The sequence below is a fragment of the Condylura cristata genome, unplaced genomic scaffold (assembly GCF_000260355.1).
Source record: "Condylura cristata isolate star-nosed mole 26May11 unplaced genomic scaffold, ConCri1.0 scaffold00021, whole genome shotgun sequence".
Taxonomy (NCBI): domain Eukaryota; kingdom Metazoa; phylum Chordata; class Mammalia; order Eulipotyphla; family Talpidae; genus Condylura; species Condylura cristata.
The window spans coordinates 14431724-14452191 of NW_004567122.1; the positions used below are offsets into that span (position 1 = coordinate 14431724).

The window sequence follows — 20468 nt, forward strand, 5'->3', positions numbered from 1 at the left end:
TAGACGGCGCAGCCCTCCTGGCCGGCGAGTCGGCTCCAAGTCTTGGCTGCTGAGTCGACTCGCGCTTCACCTGGGCCCGTGAGGTCTGTGACAGGTGCGCTGACTAGTGCGGCGCCTGCCGGCTCCCGGACCCGCCCCCCCCGGGCCTCGCCCGGTGGACTCGGGATGTGCTGCGGGCCCCAGCTGAGCGGCTCCAGCTCGGGCTCCGGCTCCTGGCGCCTGGCGCTGTCGCCGCCCAAGAGCGGCCGCCGCCCCTGAGGGAAAGAGGGAGGGACCGGCCACTGACCCTGGGCATGAGCCGGACGCGGCGTCCGTTGCTGGACTGAAGCGCCGACATGAACCTGCACCAGGTGCTGACCGGCGCTGTGAACCCGGGCGACCACTGCTTCTCCGTGGGCAGCATCGGCGATCAGCGCTTCACGGTGAGTGAGGGAGGCGCCCGTGGCCGCTGTGCGCCCGGGAATCAACCGGGTTCGGCCCGGAATGACAGGCTGAGGCCGAGAACGCCCTGTCGCCCCCCCACCGGGGTCTCTTGGGCCCCTGCGGAGGTCCCAGCCCCCGGGCCCAGGCCGACCTGACCTTTGAGAGCAAAGGAGGCAAAAACATTCGATCTTTGAGGTCCTTACTCGATGGAGCCAGAACTCGGATGTTAGAATGTTTTACGGGATTTTAAAAGTATTTGACTTCCTAGGTCTGGAATGGTTTATCAGAGATCAGAGTTATTTTTCTAAAACTCAGTGTTGAGTAGTGTGGTGCGGGGGTGTATGTGTGTGTGTGTGGGGGGGGTGTCTTTTTCTTTTCAATCCATAAATTCAAATTGGAAAGTTTAGAAATAGTTGGGATTGGTTTCATGTTTTAAGTTAAGGTCAAGTATCATTGTAGTTAAAAGGCGTGGGTGTCTTCAAACAATTACTAATTATTTGCCATCTGTAACGAATGCCTAGTGGAAATAACAGTGAAAGTGTTGTTTACTTATTTCCCTTCACATTCACAAGGAGTAACTTTGGAAACAGTCACTTCTCATTAAAAATTCACTTCTACCAGTCTTTGAATTCCATATGTAAGATTGAGTGTACCTGGGAAACTTTTATTTACTTTCGATCACTCACATTAATTACTAAGTTTCATTACTGTTTTTCAGTGAAACTTCAGTTATTTTTTTAAGGTTTGTTTATACATATGGGACTAGGGTGCAGGCCAAAGAGTCAGGGGTGAAAGGATGCACCAGAGACAGAGTGGGGAGCACAACAGGCAGATTGAAACTCACTGCTGAGGGGAGCAGTGGGCCGATCAGGAGAGGTCTGCCACACCATGTGGGTCAGCTCCCTGGCCAGGGATGGAACTAGTGCTGCAGTGGCTACTATGGTTTCTTAGTGCTGTGCTTTAACTCGTTGCTCCACCAGGGAGAGCCCTGAAACTTCAGTTTTAATGTTAATTCCAAGTAAGGTTTTCGGAAGTCACTTGTTTTCTGGAAGTCACTTGTTTTCCATTGGTGTTTGTCAGATATTGGGAGGGAACAGTGCCTCAAACTTCTGGCTGCTACTGGTATAGTGGCATTTTCTGCCTAAAGTGTAGTTTTATAATAATTTCAAAATACAAGTCAATATTGCACGTGATAGCCTTTATCTGAACGTATTTATAATGCTGATATTTCATGTGACTATCTTGTAGTTGTGATTAAAAGTAAAACTTATTTTGCATACGTAAGTGAACCAAAGTAAGCAGCTTGACAGGTGCCCTCAGCTTTCTTACCTATTTTGTACTTTTATGTGTAATTTCATCACTGAATAAATAGGTGTTATTTACCAGGCATTTAATGTCTGAATTGTGCCCTTAAATCTGTGCCAGATTTAAGATTTTACTTTCTCTCAGATTGTCTGTACCTCCCTAGTGTGACTCATACAGACCTCAGCTTGCTCTGGACACTAGCAGATTTGGAGATTCTAATGCTAAATGTTAACCGAAACTGATTAGTTAAAAGAGTAAACTCTGAGGGTCTATTAGCAACTAAGTCTTACAGTAGTTGGACCTTGCTTTCTGCTCTAGCTTTTAGAAGGAAGAAATAAACAGCATCCTAGGAGGTTTTTCTAGTGGGAGTTTATAAGACTACAGTTGCATTCTCTGCTGTCTCCTAAAGTAACATGAGTGCCTTCCTCAGTGAAAATTAAAGAACTCTATTTAAGAATACATTTGCAATCTGTGTAATTGGTGGCATAAACTTAAGGGCATTTACAATACTCTGATGTATTAATATACCTAGATGATGCCTATACATATATATATATACTTGGAGAATGCATCCATGTTATTTTTTTTTTTTTAAAGATTTATTTATTTGTGCATACAGAACTGGGGTACAGGCCAGAGGCTCAGTGGCGGTGAGAGGCTTCACCAGAGACAGAGTGGGGAACAGAACAGGCAGATCGACGAAGTACACTGCTGAGGGGAGCAGTGGGCGGGTCAGGAGAGGTCTGCCACGCCATGTGGTCACCTCCGGGGCAGGCGAGAATCGAACTCATGCAGAAGCGGCTTTAGATTCTCAGTGCTGTGCTTTAACCCGCCACGCCACCAGGGAGGGCCGCATCCATGTTATTTTAACATAGAGGTGAGTTAATATGACAAGGATTATGTGATCATTCTATACCTATGTAGCTTCTTATTCTGTTCTGCTGAGTTTTTTTTTTTTTTTTTTAAGATTTATTTACTTATGCATACAGAACTGAGGTACAGGCCAGAGGTGCAGGTGCAATGAGAGGATATACCCCGAGACAGAGTGGGGAGCAGAACAGTGTGACTGATGAAGTACACGGCTGAGGGGAGCAGCGGGCGGGTTAGGAGAGGTCTGCCACACCATGTGGGTCACCTCTGGGGCCAGGATGGAAGTCATGCTGAAGTGGCTTTAGCTTCTTAGTGCTGTGCTTTACCCAGCTGCACCACCAGGGAGGGCCCTGTTCTGCTGAGTTTTAAAGTTCTTTTCAGTAGACTAGATTTTAGTCATTTTTAACCAAGGCTACTGCAGATTTCTCTGAGGTCACAGGAAACATAATAGTAAATAAGGTAGAGATCTTGTTGTCTAGTTCTGGTGGTAGTTTTAAGTATTTTGGTGGTAGTTTTCTTGATTGCAGCTCATCCATTCCTAACTTTTTAACATTAATGTGATAGTACTCTTATAGACCAACCTCCATTTCCCAGATGTTATATACAACTTAAATGCTTTTTGATTATGTGTTTCAGGGCATAGGTTCTTCTTCAAATCTATGTCATCACATACATTTAGCACTACATTATGCTCATCACCAAAGTCTTAACTCCATAATTCTTTGGGCCACTTCCCCAGCTTGCTCCTGCCCTCCTCACCTCTTTGGGTAGTGTCAGTTTTGCAGGCAGATTCCAAAGATTTGTTTTGGTTCAGTTTTATCTATTGCATTTTTTATTTTTAATATTCCACATGTGAGTGAAATCATCTAGTATTTCTTTCTCCTCAACTTACTTTGCTTAGCATAATCCCTTCGGTGCCATCCATGTATTGGCAATACCATCTCATCTTTTTTTATGGCTAATAATACTGCATTGTGTACAGATACCACATCTTTATCTAGTCATGTTTTGTTGAACACTCAGGTTATTTCTATTACTTGACTGTTGTAAATACTGCAGTAGTAGACACAGGAATGCCTATATTTATCAACTCAAGTGTCTTTGCATGCTTCATATAGAAACCTGTGATTTTGCTGGATCATCTGGTAGATCTTATTTTTAATATCTTGGGAAACTTCCATATTGTTTTCACAGGGCTGGACCACAATTAGTGTATGAAGCTTCCTTTTTTTCTACACCCTAATCAACACTGCCTGTTCTCTTTTTGATAGGGGCCATTCTTATAAGTGTGAAGTGGTTTTGATTTGCATTTTCCTGATAATGAGCATGCACTTTAAATTTATCATTTTAAAAATGCCTTTTTCTTTCCATGTTAAAAGGCAGAAGCTATTGTTGACTCCTTATATTCAGTTTTAATGGCTTTTGAAAAATCTCTTAAAATTCTAGTTTTACTTACTTTTAGATCTTTTCTAAAAAAAGATTATTTATACAAGAGCTGGGGTGTAGACCACAGGTGTGGGGGAAGGGTGAGAGGCTTCACCACAGACAGAATGGGGAGCAAAACTGGGGGATCTGTTGAAATGCACTGCTGAGGGGGGTCGTGGGGGAGATAGGAGAGGTCTGCTGTTCCACGGGGCTTGGCTCCCTGGCCAGGGATCAAACTTCTTATTGCAGTGGCTGCAGATAGCTTCAAAGTACCTAACTTCTTGTGCCACCAGGGAAACCTGGGGCACAAGATCTTTTTGCAGGCCCCCTTCTTTTTAGTATTTTATGAGTTCTCTAAAGAAAGTCCTGTGTTTGTAATTCCTCTCTTTGCATGTTTGCAGATACTTTACCCATTCTTGCTTTGAAAGATTGCAAGAGATCAAATCCTGTTAGCTGAATAAGGTGACAGGTTTTAAGTTCAGATGAAATTCAATGCCAGTTCTCTGGCATTCTGGATTTTCACATGTGCAGTTACTGATACGGCTTGTGTATCTAAGTATTAGACGCTTTTTGCTAATTAAACTAGTATCGGAGTATTGACTTTGTGCTGAGTATGAAAGCGTCTAGCAGGTGTAACCACATCTCTAAGTCTGTCGAACACTATTTACACTTTTATTATATCGTTAATCAGTTTGTCTTGTATCTGTGTTTCACAATTTCATTGTGAGAACCTGGACTAGTATTGAGTCTGGTGACTCATTACCTGCATTTGATTTTCAGCTCAGTCGCCTATATTCATGTGCAGGTTCTTTTACAGTCTTTGGATTTCTCTTTCTGATTTGTAGAATAGGTTTAACAGTACCTATTCATAGAGTTATTACATGAAAAAATGTTACGTTCACTGTTTAATTCATATAAAACCCTATAAAATGTCAAGCAAGTCTCTCTGTCTGAAGAGAGCCACTTGAGAATCACTAACCTGCCAATTGGCTTTCCATTTCCAGCCTCATATACTTTCTAGATTACAGGTTCAGCTTGCAGTTGGCTTTTGTCTCTAGACTCTCATCCTTTGCTCTTATTAGGGAGTTTCTCTTTCTCTCTCCAGGTAGCAGTATGAAAATCCTATACCAACTAGATTCTATTTAATATATTAAGTTATTAATGCAAAAGTTGGTATTTCATAAATCTGGGTGAAGGGATAGTATATGCTTAAGTTAATGACATTGTGTAATGGAAAGATAAATGCAAGTAAAATGTGGATATACCCAGGGAAGCTAGTGTGTGTGGTTTTTTAATATGGTAACTTTTACTGTAGGTAGTCCTGATACTGGAACGGGAAAGAAGTGATAAGTGGTCCATGCCCAAAGCTCCATAAACATGTTCCAGTTTGGGTCGCCCCCTTTCCTAGGACTGGAAGTTTGGTGCTTTTCCATACTGGTATCCTAACACTATCAACTAGGCTCATGTGAGCTCCCTCTATCCCACATATACCTGGTGTGGCATTTAACCCTGCCTTGGTGTATCTGGGAAAGACTAATGCCCAATCTCAAGTGTTCTTGCTTGGAAAATATTGACTTTAAATGGTTGGTTTTGAGGCGATTGAAACAATACATTTGCATTTCCTGCTTTGTAAGATGGAAGAGGACTCTCAGAAATTCTTCTGCCCTAGGAGGGATGTCCTCTTAATTTTTGGTATGTCCATCCTGTGACTTGTTTTGGGAATGTGTCCTGTGGGTGTCAGTGCCCATGCAAAAATGGGCAGTTTAAAGTTACTCCCTCCACTCTGGCTAAGTGAAGGTATATGAAGTTGGATCAGAGCCCTTTATAAGATGTTGCCATTAGCCCTTGGTGTATGGTTTTGAGTTGCCAGTAGGAATTTAGTGTCTGTTTAAATGGGTAATTGAAACATCTACCCTTTCTGTTGGCCCTAGAGGTCAACAAGCTGCTTCCTGTTGGTTACCACCACCTTCCCCCACACCCTTAACTACTTACTGCATGTTTAGTTTTGTTAGTAAATGAAAAGTTATTCTGACCTAAACCTGGGACCCCTGCTTCCTGATTAGGAGACACGTACACACACAATATCCAGTATTATAAAATTAAGGTTATATTCACCTATTCCTGACACTTAGAACATGCTCAGTAAACCTTTAGACTCTGGTGCTTTGAAATAGCTGAAATGGTTTAGATTTGAGTCCAAATAAAATATTTCTACTTTTTTTTTCAAATTTCTCAGTCGTTATTCATTTATTATTAATACTATTAATATCATAGGAGTATGTGAGATTTCAGGTACACTCAGAAAAAATATGCTTTCCTCTCTTGCTGGGATGCTTCAATCAGTGTCCTTCATACTGTTGTTAGAGTAACTGTGTGTAATCAGCGAGGTTCTGATTTGTTGATAACTTGTTTTTGTTACAGGGCAACCCAATTGGGTAGCCTAAGAACTTTTATTTATAAAAAACAACTAGTTTAAAAAAGATACAGTTATCTAGAATTTAGACATTTCAGTGCATTCTGAAATGCACTGTAATATTTGAGAGTTTTTTAACCTTTTCATCTTTTTTTTCCATAGTGTTAAAATTGTATTTTGAGTAAAATGGAAAAGGAGGTAATTTCCAAGAGAGAGAGACAGATTGTGTTAATATTTAGGACTTACTGTCACTACTTTGGAATTTTAACACACGTGCTACAGGAGAGAAAGCAAATATGCACTAGCTCCAGGCTCCTTTGTATTAAACAATCCAGTGTTCCTAGTCAAGGGGATCTAGAGTAGAAGTCAAAAGATGGACTGCAGCAATCAGAGTGTTAGTAGAACATACGGAAACTGAATTAGCATTTTCTTCCATAGCTTTTTTCTGAAGTAAGGATCCTTTAGTTTAACTTGTGTCCTTCACTCTAAGGAAGCCCTGTGGTAGGAGAATAAAAAAGTTTTTGATTCCTACCCTCTCCCTCCCTCTACCCCCCTCCCCCAAAAGCCTAGTGATCTTTGTGAAAAGGGGAAAGGTTGATACTGTTTACATCTGGAGAAAAAAAAAGATTTTTGTGATACTCATTTGGCATTAAATACGAAATTGTTTAGAAAATTTGGTTGATTTTAAAGTATTACGTTTTAAACAGTGTTTAAGTGCTTTTAAAATTATAGAGGTAATATTAATTCTTAGCATTATATTTCCAAAAATAAGAACACTATTGCAACATACCAAAGCTAAGTCATTTAACCAGGAAATAAACAAGGAAGAGATTCGTTGAGAAATACACTCAGGTATGACTAGTTAAAACAAAAAGGGCAATATAAATGAGGGAATCTAAATGTTTTACAGAAGACAGAGGGTTTTCAAATTAAACTAATGTTATAGTTTGGGCTATTTTTTGAAATTTAGAAATTTTGAGAAAGTTCTCTGCCAAAATTTAAAATTAAAAATAATTTTATGCTTGATAGATATTACTGTATATCTTGTTTAATCTCAAAGTTAGGAAACATTTTTGCATGTGCCTAATGAAAGGATGAAAGGATTTTCATTCAACTAGTGATGTTGAACACATTTTCATGTATCTATTGACCATTTTTGTGTCTTTGTGGAAAGATGTCTTGTCAATACTTTTGCTCAGTTTTTAAATCCTTTTTTTTTTTTGCTATTAATTTGTAAGAGTTCCTTATCAGATAGAGATAGAGTTCACAATTATTTTCTTCCATTCTATAGATTTATATTTCATTTTGCTGATTTTTATCTTGCCATTTTTTGTTCATTGTAGTCCCATTTGTGTTTTTGGTGTCATATCCAAAAAATCACCTAAGAACAATTGTTGAGCTTTCTCCCTATATTTTCTTCTAAAAGTTTTATATTAAAATCTTAACATTTTAAGTTGAATTTTTATGTATGATGTAAGATAAGTGTTCAGTTTCTTTCTTAGGTATATGGACATTTCATTTTCCCACCCCACTATGGCATTATTCCTTTTCCCATAAGTATTCTTGGTGTGTTTGTTGGAGGTTAGTTGACCATATATGTGTGTGGGTTTATGACAGCTCTCCTCTGTTTCTTTGGTCTGTGTGTCAGTTTTTTGTCAGTGTGCTGTGTTTTTACTCTTTTTGATGTTTTCTAATTGTTGTGTGTATGGAAATTCCACTAATTTTTGTAAGGTGATTTTGTATTGCACAACTTTGATGAATTCATTTATTAGCTCTAACAGTTTGGTGGAGTTGTTAGAGTTTATAATATCTTGTATAAGTCTCTTCCTGCATTTATGTGCATATGGACACAGAAAGAGACTTTTTAGTATAATTTGTAGTATATTCTTTTTGTATAAATTTTAAGAGTAGAATTAGTAGGTCATAGGTTATAGAACACATTTGCTTAGCTTTCCAAAGTAGTTACACCATCTTACTATTATATATATATATTCCTATCAGTAGTTAAAGGGATTTCTAATTGCTTCATATTCCCGCAAGACATTTTTCATTATGGGGAGAACTTAGAAAAACATTACATGGCAGTAAAGCGGATATTAAGAGCATGTTTTTTCCTGTGAGTTATAACTTGGTTTCAATTGCATTTGCTCATTGTATTGACTCTGAGACATGAGCCAACTTCTCAATCTCTCTAAGCTTGAACTTCCTTATTATAAAATGGGGTGCTGGTAATAAATCATACTATTTGTTATGATTAAATGGGATACTATTGAAAAGAACTGAACATTAACATGAAAGGCACAATGATTGACCTAAAAGACTGCTGTGTCTGAAAGAAAATCCTCAAAAATGCAAATGCATTTTTTGTTTGTTTTTATGGAAATATTGTATCTGGTATTAGATGTTTTAATTACTACCATGACAAGTAGCTATCATAACTTGATGCAATTTTATGTCTAGAATAAGTTGTAAAATAAAAGTAGTGCAAGGAGAACAGCCATATTCTTTTTACCTAGATTTGACTGTTGATAATTTATTACCATTATCCTGTATGCATTCTGCATGTTTGTGGGCCCACATATTTTTTCTAAACCACTGGAGATAAGTTATATACATCATGATTCTTTACCCTTGTATAAATCATTTGTATTTCATAATAAAAGGAATATTCTCTTAGATAATCATATAGTTTATCAACATCATAAATTTACGTTGTCATAGTGCTTTTATCTAACGTATTACCTGTGTCTCTTAGTTGATATAACAGTTATAATTATAACAATTATAGTGTATTTACCCTTTCCAATATAGGATTCACTTCAGGCACATGTATTATTTTTAGTTATGTCATGTCTCCTTTGCTTCTTTTATCTTTGTTCATTTGACATTGTCAATTGAAGACTCTCAATACTTCATCCTCTTTTGACAAGCCCTTCCTCATTTTGGTATTTGCTCTTCCTTTTGATTAGATCAAGCTTATGCATTCTTGGCCAAAAATGGGGACAAAGACTTATATCTGTGATGTATGTTATCTTAGTGCTGCTAATTTTGATGACCCATGAAGTGTTGTCCAGTCTGGTTTAGGTTTTTCCTCCTTCGCAGTTCATAAACTGCTTGTGAAAGACTTTAAGATCATGAAAATACTGTCCTCATCAAAATTTTCTTCTGGTTTAGCATCCACTAATGATTCTTGTATGCTCTCCACCCCCCTCCCAACCCCTCTGCCCCCAGCACTCTTTTCTTTTGGCATAGCAAGGTACAAGCTCCCTGTCTCATCTTTATAAGTAGCCAATTTTTTTTTTTTTTGATGAGCCCTGGTTTCTTTTAGTTGGGAATAATATTAAAGGCCAAGATCAGAATGCTAGGTGATCTCATTTGTACTGGAATGTCTTGTATTTTGGTCTTTTCAATGAAGAGGACAAGCAAATACACACATGCATATGCTCAGAGCACATATAGAAATAATTTATGTGTGTGCATAAAAGTATGTACATTTTTGGAAAACATCACTTGATACCATTATTTCCCATCTGATCCAACCTTACTTGACTCTGTTGTGTCTTCCTTCCCATATTTCATTTCTTTATTTTTCTGAACAGTGAGAAACTTAACTCATTTGCTCAATTCTGTAATACATCTAAAATAGTTTCAGACTCTCCATTTCACTGCAAAATCAAAAATACAAACAAAAATTCAACCTTAAATAATAAGAATTCAGTATTTGTATTTCTCTCCACCCTGCCTGTGAGATAATAGAAAACATACATTCTTATTTGTTGCCACCCTATTTCTGGCAGAACTCCTGAAACCCTGTATTAATAAATTCTTTAGTGATAAGAGCATTGGGAGCATCTTTTGTTGTATGAGGTGACTTTGGATAGAGTGCTGGATGGCTCTTGTGTGTTGCTGGAAAGACAAACCATGACTAGAAGCTTGACATTTTTAACCCCATCTACCATTCTCCTGAAAAAATGAGAAGGGCTCAAAATAGATTTAAAAATTAATTGTGACTGCACACAAGGAAGCTTCCATAATATGTCAACTCCTGTATATTCAGGTTTCACTTTCTCACAGTTTCAGCTACTGTAGGTAGCTGTAGTCAACCTTAAAATAATACATATAATATGTGAAGAGAGACCCCCACATTCTGGCAACTGTTGCATGCTGTCATTGTTAATTATTTTATTTTGTTACTAGTTCTTTTGTTACTAGTTATTTTGTGACTTTGTGAATGTTACTGTACATAATTTATTAATTGCACTATCATGGGTATAGGTATATCTATATAGGGAAAAATGCTATGTAGAGGGTTCTGTACTTTCTCTGGTTTCAGGCATCTGTTAGGGATTTAAAATGTTTCCACTTTGTATAGGGGGAGACTATTATAATAAGGAGTTTGGGAAAATTCTAGATTATTAACCATATCCATGTACCAGGAATATGATGAACCCCAGACTCTACAGAAGCTCTTGTATTTGGTACCTTCCCGGACTTGTCCTTCTTCATCTGACTTTTTCTTTGTATCCCTTATCATAACCTTTAACAGAGTGGGGAACTTAAATGCTTCTCCTTCAGAGCTTGTCCTGTGCTATGGCTGATCATCTGTATCCTTTATTATTATACCTAAGCGTTACAGACTTAAGAGTTTTGCTGAGTTCTGTGAATTGCTTTAGCAAATAACTTAATGTAGACCTCTGTAACCTATGGAGGTATACCTGTGCTGAGCATCTGAAGTAGAAGACAGTCTTGAGGGACTGACCTTTCAACCTATGGGATTTGATAATTCTTCCAGGTAGATGGTGTTAGAATTGAGTTAGATTGTAGGACACAGTTGATGTCACAGAATTGGTTGGTGTGGTTAAAAACCTTCCTTCAAACCCAACAGTTTGTTGGAAATGTTACGAGTATGATATTAGTGTTAGAATAAGGGAAAAATACAGTAGGCAGTCTAGTTATTGTTTGTCTCAATGTCAGAGATTGAAAACATATGCTCTGAGTCTGTGTTTCATACCTTAATTCCTTTTGCCCTTTTTCTTTTAGTTGGACATAGTAATTACTTCACTTTTTTCATCCCATCTCCCATTTTGGTTTAATGTAATTTTTTCTATATGTATGTCAGTCTGTTTTGAGAAGTCATTATGATGTAAAAAGTTATAACTGTATTTCTTCCATTCCATTTTCCCCTTCTTTGTAGGTAACAAACTGTACTGTTCCCTGCTTTTATATTTCCTGGTTTTTTTTAGAAATACTAAGCAGATACATGTACTTTTTTCTTATTTTCCTTACTCCTTACACAAACAATAACATTATAGATAGTGGTTTTTTCCTTTGCTTTTCTCCACTTAATAGTATCCCCCAAAATCTCTCCATGTTAATTCATAGATCTTTGGTATATTGTCCACTGCCATAGTCCAGTGTGTATCTTTCCTCTCCCTACCTCGTTAGCAGCATAGCAGAATTTTTGATTTAGTATTTACGTATTCTTGAAAAGATAAAGCAAAATGCAAATATGGTTTGACTTATTAATGTATCCTATATTTATACAGTCAAATAAGTTGTTATTTAATGTCTGTAGTCAAGAAAACTTTTGTTATAAACCCCAAGCATAATTCTCAACTCACAGTGTGGTGTATAGTTCATTTATATCCTTTTCACCTCTTTCCCCACCCCCCATCTAGGAGTTTCATTGCTGTTCACTAAGTTGTATTTCTGAGAGAAGAAAGTGAGGACAAAATGAGAAAAAAGGAAATACTATTACTTCAGCTTTCTGCAATTCAATAAAAATCAGTTATTTTCATTTGATTTAAAGTTTACTAGGGCTAGAAGTAGATATCTTTGCACTTTCTAGTATTGGCATGGAGGAAAAGCCAAATGACAGATAGGGATACAGCAGCAGCAAAAGAACAAGAGCAATCCAGAACTGACAGAGTCTGTGAATAATAATGTGATAATTGGATTTTAAGTTGACATCTTGCTCTGTACAGGGTTAAGTGTTTACTTCCAGGATAACTACATTTGTCAACTTTGCAAATGCTCAAAACTTGTATTAAACATTGTATGAGGTCCTTTAGTATTAACACAGACTTAATGGAGGAAAATTTGGAGTCATAAGTGACAAAAACAGTTGCAACACAATTTCTAAAAGTAAGCCAGATAAGTTTAGGTATAACAAAAGGAAAACATGACTGTGTTTCTGTGTGGTTTTTTTTTTTTAAAGATTTATTTATTTGTGCATACAGAACTGGGGTACAGGCCAGAGGCTCAGGGGCAATGAGAGGCTTCACCAGAGACAGAGTGGGGAACAGAACAGGCCGATCGACGAAGTACACTGCTGAGGGGAGCAGCGGGCGGGTCAGGAGAGGTCTGCCACACCATGTGTTCACCTCCGGGGCAGGCGGGAATTGAACTGATGCTGAAGCAGCTTTAGATTCTCAGTGCTGTGCTTTAACCCGCTGCGCCACCAGGGAGGGCCTCTGTGTTTTTTTTTTTTAATATTCCAGTTAATAGAAACTGCAAAGAAATTGTCTAAAGAGGAGGAAATCTAAATTATAGATACACAAAATTTATTATGTTATTTTGGGAAAAAATGACAGTATCTGATCAAAATTTTATATTGAGGACAAAACCAGTTTCAAAGATTCTAAGCCAGAGTAGTATGAATGGAAATTTTTCTCAAGATAGATTAGCTTTGAGAATTTATACTTCGTAATAGTACCATGACAGACCTTATGATCCTATGGTGGATATTTATATAGATGAGCAAACATCATGAGACTTTTGTTTACTGAGTCAATTTTTTTCCATAATTTGATATCATTGCAACCAATTGTTGTTCCCAATTTCTTTTAGGAAATTTCCACCATGTTTAACTAGGTAAGGCCTTGTGGTACCATGGAAATAGCCCTAGACCAAGAATCAATAGACCAGGTTCTCAAACTCACTATGCCACTGAAGAGTTTACTCAACCTTTTTGGTCCTCAATATTTCTGTCTGTAATATGAGCAATTTATTTTTGTGTTCTCTCAAGTCCCTCTTCTAATACTTTTGATAGTTGTTTTATTGCCAATATTGTACTACCTATAATACAATATTGTACTGGACTATAATACATGAATTCTAGAAGAACAGCCTTGTAGTCTGTAATGGCGGAAATTCCTGTGATTGGGAAGTGAGGGGCGATAACCCCAAAAGAATTTTGGCTTGAAAGAGTTCTGTTAATTTTTTTGTGAAAATTATGGTAATAAAAATTATATATTATATAATTACATGTATAATTATATAATATATAAAGGATTTATATATAGATGGATAGATAGAAAGGATAATGTTTTTGTTTCAAACATTAAGTAAAGTAACCATGCATATTTAGGAAGTAAAGAGGAAGCTGAGTTATTAAAACTTGGAACTTAGGATGGAAAAACAGATTATGATAACTGTTTTATTGTCAATATTGTACTGCTGCTGGACTATAATACATGAATTCTAGGAGAAGAGCCTTGTACTCTGTAATGGAGGAAATTCCTATGAATAGGAAAGGAGTGGAGACAACCCCAAAAGAGTTTGACTTGAAAGAGTTCTCTTAATTGTAAAATTCACTAAAAATGTTTGACGATTTGTGAACTTTTTATTTATTTATTTTTGACTATAATAGCTATTTTTAATTAAATACTTTATTCCACAGGTATTTATAAAACAGACTCTTCAGAATACAGGGGGACAGGATGCCCTTGAGCCTTACCTTTTGTCTTGAAACTTACCTCCTAGTAATGAAAGAGGGCAATTTAAAAGATATTTATAAATTGTGACATGCTATGAAGAAATATAAACAGTAATGTGACAAGAAGTAATGAGAGAGGGAAAGAGAATGCATGAGAATGACTGGGAATGCAGATCTGAATGATTAAAAGAAGCTAACTAGGCAGTGCCCAGGTAGAAAGAATGTACAATAGATAAAATACCTTGAGGTAGAAAAAGATTGAAATGCCCAAGTAACAAAAGAATGCAGAATTGGGACAAGAGTCATTGAGAGAAGGGTGACTTGATAATGGTTTGAGATTTCAACTATGGTGAAGTGAAGTGTTGAGAATTTATTCAAAGCGCAGCAAGGAAACTATTGAAGGGAATTGAAGCGGGGAAAAGCACTTGGTATAATAAACATCTTTAAAAGATCACACTTGTCCAGCGCCATCCATGTTGCCGCAAATGGCATGAGTTTATCATTTTTGATTGCTGAGTAATGGTCCATTGTGTGTATTCACATCTTTTGATCCAGTCATCTGTTTTTGGGCATTTGGGTTAATTCCACATCCTCCCTTAGTGAAATAAGCCAGAAAGAAAAAGAAAAACACCAAATAGTTTCACTCATAACAAGACTGTAAAAGGTTGGAAAAAAAATTGTAATTAATTAAAAGTAATAACTAAAATCAGCTAACAACTATAAACCAGAGACATTCTATGGGGGAGGAGGTGGAACCAGATCAAAACTGGGGTGGGAAGAGCACACAAGACTATGATGATGACACATGGCTGAACTGGTTGTGGGAAGTCCATGGGAATTACAACTGAGATGAAAAAATGAAGAACGATGTAAAAAAGTACATATATTTTTAAAACACTAGAAAAAAAAGATCATGCTTGTTTGTGTGGAAGTCAGTAGGGGGAAGTAAGAATGGAAGTAGTCAGGCTATTCACGGTAGTGCAAGAAAAAGATTATAGTAGTTAGGTAAGAACACTAGCATTCAGTGAAGATGGAAGAGGTGACCAGAGTAGATATATTTTATAGATAGAATTGACCAAGTTTCCTACTGGGGTTGCATATAGCAGAGAAGGGAAGTATTTCCAAATAATGTAGATTTTCTTAAAAAAGAATGTTTAAAATTAATCTTTTAAAACATAACTATTAATGGTGTTATTCCACGCAATTCTTTTTTTCTTGACAATGTTATCATTTTTTATTCTATTTTTTTCTTTCTTTTTTTTAGGCTTATGCATCTGGATGTGACATTGTAATACTTGGAAGTGACTTTGAAAGATTACAGATAATCCCAGGAGCTAAACATGGAAATATCCAAGTGGGATGTGTAGATTGTTCAATGCAACAAGGCAAGGTTAGTAACCTTTTCATAGTAGGCTATTTATTTTGATTATGGCTTTGTCAAGATAGTCTTGTGCCTTTCCTATTGAATTATGCTTATTTTTCTTTAACATCGGTGTACATACAAATTTCTTTTATTCTAGAGCTTAGTAGGAGTTCTGCTCTTACATAATTTTAAAATGTAGCATTAACTTCTCCATAGTTGTTGACAGACATATAGTACTGCATACACAATAGGCAAAGCTTATGTAAAAATTGATAGGATTGAGGAAAAGAAATGACAATTTGTTTCTAAATAAACTATCGAAGAGAAAAAAATTGTAGGAGGTATTCTTACAAGGTAGTAATTTTGTAAATTCTGAATAAACTGCAAAAGTGAAGATTAAACTATTCTGAAGTTGTTAATTTTTTATTTATTCCAAGTCTGTAAGGAAACTCTTGGCTGGACTTCTGTTTGCATATGAAATTTAAAAAGTAACCTTGAAAGTAAAACAACAATGACAATAACAGAAACAAGTCATATGATTGTATGTCAAGTTAAAATACAATTCTACATAGACCCAGCATTGGGAGTCAGTTAATAGGCAGCATAATATGTAACTTAAAATAGCTCCATAAAGGCATAGTTGGCCAGTCTGGGTAAGTTATATCTTGAACTGGGCTAACCTATGCAAATGAATTTAATTTTTTGCTAGATCTTTAAATATATCATATGACGATATGATTCCAGTAGTACATTTTGTGTGAGGAACCAAAGTGTATGCAGTCCTTCTCTTTTTTAGTTTAGTCATTTCTAATAAACCTGTCAGAATTATTTCTTAGACTTAGTTTAAAGATACTAGTTTTTGCTTTTGTGCTCTTTATCTTTTTGTTAGTTTTTTTTTTTTTTGGGGGGGGTAACTTCTTTAACTCCCTTATTCCCTTTAATATTGTTCCAAGTGTTTCTCTCTTATCTGTTGTTCATGACTTTTATTTTCTCTGTTCTAGTAAAATGATTTTTATTGCAGCATGCTAAAAGTGCTTGAGACATTTCCCCCTCCTTCATGTCTGCTTGCTCTCCTAGCTCAATCGTTCTGCCATCTTTAGTATTGTATAAACAGTTTGTTTATGCCATCTAGATTCATAGTGCTGGTTAACCTTGGAAATCTAATTTTAATAATTTCCAGTGAAAGCTATATTTTTGTGATAAAATAGGTTACATGACAACTGAGATTTAAATGAAGTAATTTGGCTTTCTAATAAAAGGCAACTGTCATTTGTTTTGTAGATAAAAGAATTTTCTCAGGTGTCAGGAAAAAAAAAATTGTAGTTTCTCATACCTGGGGAACTTGTGTTTGCCTTTAAGAAGAAAACTGTTTGACATGATGGGCATTGTGTTTTTTTTTTATTTGTTGTACTACAAGATTAATTTTCTTGAGAAAAATCACCTGCATTTTTTTTTATTAGTCATTTGCTTAAAAACAGTCTTAGTTGTCCATTACTTTGGAAGAATTCAAATTGTCCACCTTGTCAAGATCCTCTGCACTGTGGCTCATACCTGCCCTTTTGGCCTTGTGTCTGTTATTATTAAGAGGGAAACTGTCTTTTATCTGGGCTGATAGTCAGTGGCTTCTAGATGTGTATTCTTTTAATCTTTACATACTATGTCATATTTTTAAAACTGAATGTTTACTACCCTTTGAAATCCTGCCCACATTCAAATGCCCAAACTATATCCCAGACCACCTCCAGGCAGAGTTGCCTCAGAATACTTTGAAATGGCTTTTTCCCATATGTGTATTACATCCTCATTTGTTAACCCCTCTTCATTAGCTTAAATGTTACTATTTTTATTCCTACCTCCTTTACTGTATCTGTTCTTCTGTTTGTCTGTTCGATTTCTGGTATTTCATTGTCCTTCATTTGTGACTCATTCAAGCTACAATAGTAATTAAGCCTTAAAAAGAGAACTAGCGACTACTATGCTCCATTCATTTAAAGTGATATTTACAGATACTCAAATAAAATAAAGTATTAAAAAAATACACTATTTAGGGAATTCCCAAAGGAATAGTTCTAAGTTTCAGTTTTAGAAACTTACATATATCCTGACAAAAGTATAAACTTTTAAGGACAGGTAGTACAAAAAACTGATTTTAAAATTGTGTTAGAGTCCATACTTTACAAGACCACCTTTGGTACATTTTGTTCAGGAGGAAGGAAATTAACATTTTACAATGCATCTTATATAGTTACAAAAGTTTCACAAAATTTGTAAAATTTATACATAGAAATAATTTCAATACTCGAAAGACCCTATTAGGAGATAGTACTATGCATACTATAAATACAGATAAAGAAACAAAGGTTTAGAAAGATTAACTTGCTGGGTACACAGCCAGTAAGTGACAGTATTGGTATGCTGACCCATAAGTATTGGTTTCTAACACTGACATTCTCAACTATTGAAGAAAGAAGTTGTGTGTGGGTGTATTTTAAGTTATAGTATTCATTTCTTTTGTCCTTTTGTTCACAAGTTAACATATCCATAAGGTTTTTTTTTTCTTTTCTTTTTAAAAGATTGCAGCATCCTATGGAAATGTTATCTCTGTTTTTGAACCAGTTAACCTACCGAAGCAAAAGAAAAATTTGGTCAGTAATTTATCATTTTTCTTTTAGGAATTGAAATGTCTTAAGTATTAAAAGTTACTATTTTAAATAGTATAAAATCAGTGTACATCAGGAAATCGTCATGTATACATAATTAGAGATACAAATTAACACCATTTCCATAATAAAAATGTATTTAAGTGTTTCATTGCAATAAAATTGAACATTATTGTGATGATGACTTACCTTGTAATGTTTTACTCTTCCTTCTAATGTATTTCACTTATGATGAAACTTTGAAAAGTCAAAAACTTTAGGTTTGGCAGTTACTTCTATGTTAGTGACAAATATTGCCTAATCATAAGGCCACTTTTTTATTGTATGGCCTCTCTCATACGGTTTTCTGCCTTTTAAAAATGCATTTTGTTTTTAAAGTTACATGTTGTAATTGTAGAGTCTTAGAATACTGCTAAGATTTATTTTCTTGCAATTGTTTTATGTCATTGTTAACAAGTTACTGAGTTTCTTTTATTTACAAAGATTATATTCAGAAATAGTTCTGAAAACTGGTTAAAATATTAAGGAGTGGGCAGATGCTTTAATCACCCTTAAATCTAGCAGACAGACCAGGTTATTTTACTTGTTTCTCCTGAAGATTAAACTAGTGCTATAAGTAATTTCAAAGATAGTAGTGTAGATTAAGAAATATTTCATTCAGTGTCATAAGATTGATTTCTTTCTTTTTTTGTTGTCTAGCTATTTGATCTGAAGCAAGTCAGTTTTATTGTACTCATTGCTTAATTCTGAAATTGACTAATAGCTATTCATGGGGAAAATATAAGGAGGAAATCGTGTTAAAAGCTGTGTGAAAATATGGTAAACATAAAGTAAACTTTTTTTAATAGACATATTTTTAATGTACCTCTTAATAACTTTCATCCTATTTATACTTAGCTTGTTATAAGTATCTAACAAATTCCCTCTTAGTTTGGTAGCTGGTTGTTTTTTGCAAATTCAATTATTTTTTAATAAATCAGGCATCAGACCACAAAACTAAAGTAAAAAACAACAACACACACACAAAATATATATATTGTTTACCTTACCTTGTTTTTGATGAAAATAATTTCTCTGGGTTAACCGACAACATTTTTAAATTTCATGTAGGGAGAGTCCACAGTTCTCTCTTGATTACTATTTCTGTTCATATATTACTTAATAATCTAATATTAGAGAACCTTATAACCTTCTGAATTAGTAATTGATGGTAGTGAGAATAATTTTTAAAGATTGTTGCTCCATTCAGGGCAATGTTTTGCAAAATAATAAACTGACTTTTATTGAATGAACTGACTTTTCAAAAAACTGTTAAAATGCCTTTCATACTAAGGGCAGAATCTAGAATATCATTTTTGGTCTATTTTCCTATGTTATAATTGCTTAATATAATAGTGTCAGTACTTAGAAGAGGCATTTTAATTGGTAGGGAGCAGTGACTTTGGGGAAGAGTTGAAAAAACTTGATGAATAAGGAGAAAACCAGATCAACATAAAGTATTATAGACTTGAAAGCTACACACAAATCTGTAATTCCAGATACAACCTCAAAGAATATTTAGACCTTTGTTAAAAAAAGATACTTCCTTCTCTTTGTACATTCTGGAAGATTATTCTTTTAAGATGATGGATACTTATATATGAGGAATACACTTCAGAATTAGTAGTTGATATATGTGTCAGATTCTTTGCTGGGGAAGTTTAAGCCTGCAGTTGTGCTGAGGACCTTTTGTATATCTAGTTTTAGAAAGGGTTCTACTGTGTACTGCTATTGAGAGCTATTACCAAAAGGCAGTATTCATAAAAATGTATTCTTCAAATAACCTTTGTCAAAAATCACTTGGGGGTAGTGATTTAAAGTGCAGATTCCTGTGTCCTGTCTTGTTTCTTTTGTGCCTGAAACTTTATGCAGGCATCTCAGAATTTTGAACTTGTAGCAAACTTCTCAGGTTGAACTTGTATTAAGTATAAGAACCTTTACATTAGGAGAGTGTTTTGGGGTCTCAATCTATTAGTGGTTCATGAAATCAACTTAAATAGGCCACAGTGGTCAAAAAAAATTTTTTTTGAGAAGTATTGCTTTAAGGAGTGAAAGACCTTAATGATAAAATATTGAAAGTGTTAAATCACTTATTCTGAAATTTTACAGATGTATTATGATTTCAGGTGGGGATGAAACATTAAAAGGAAGCCACATATAACAAAGACAAAGACATTTAAAACTAAACCTTTGTAACTATAATAATGTAGTAAAGTAATAATAATAAAGTAATATTACAGTTTTAAACAACAA

The 20468-nt window shown here is 35.6% G+C and overlaps 1 protein-coding gene across 2 annotated transcripts in view; it reads left to right on the forward strand.

The window, feature by feature from the left end:
* The first annotated feature begins 335 nt into the window (after positions 1 to 335).
* Positions 336 to 20468, forward strand: part of DMXL1 (Dmx-like 1) — a 111295-nt gene continuing 91162 nt past the window's right edge. For both annotated transcript variants that reach the window (XM_012727984.1, XM_004686653.2), the window contains exons 1-3: positions 336 to 422; positions 15418 to 15543; positions 18090 to 18161. In XM_012727984.1, coding sequence (XP_012583438.1) covers positions 336 to 422; positions 15418 to 15543; positions 18090 to 18161 — 285 coding nt within the window. The remainder of the gene's footprint in view (positions 423 to 15417; positions 15544 to 18089; positions 18162 to 20468) is intronic.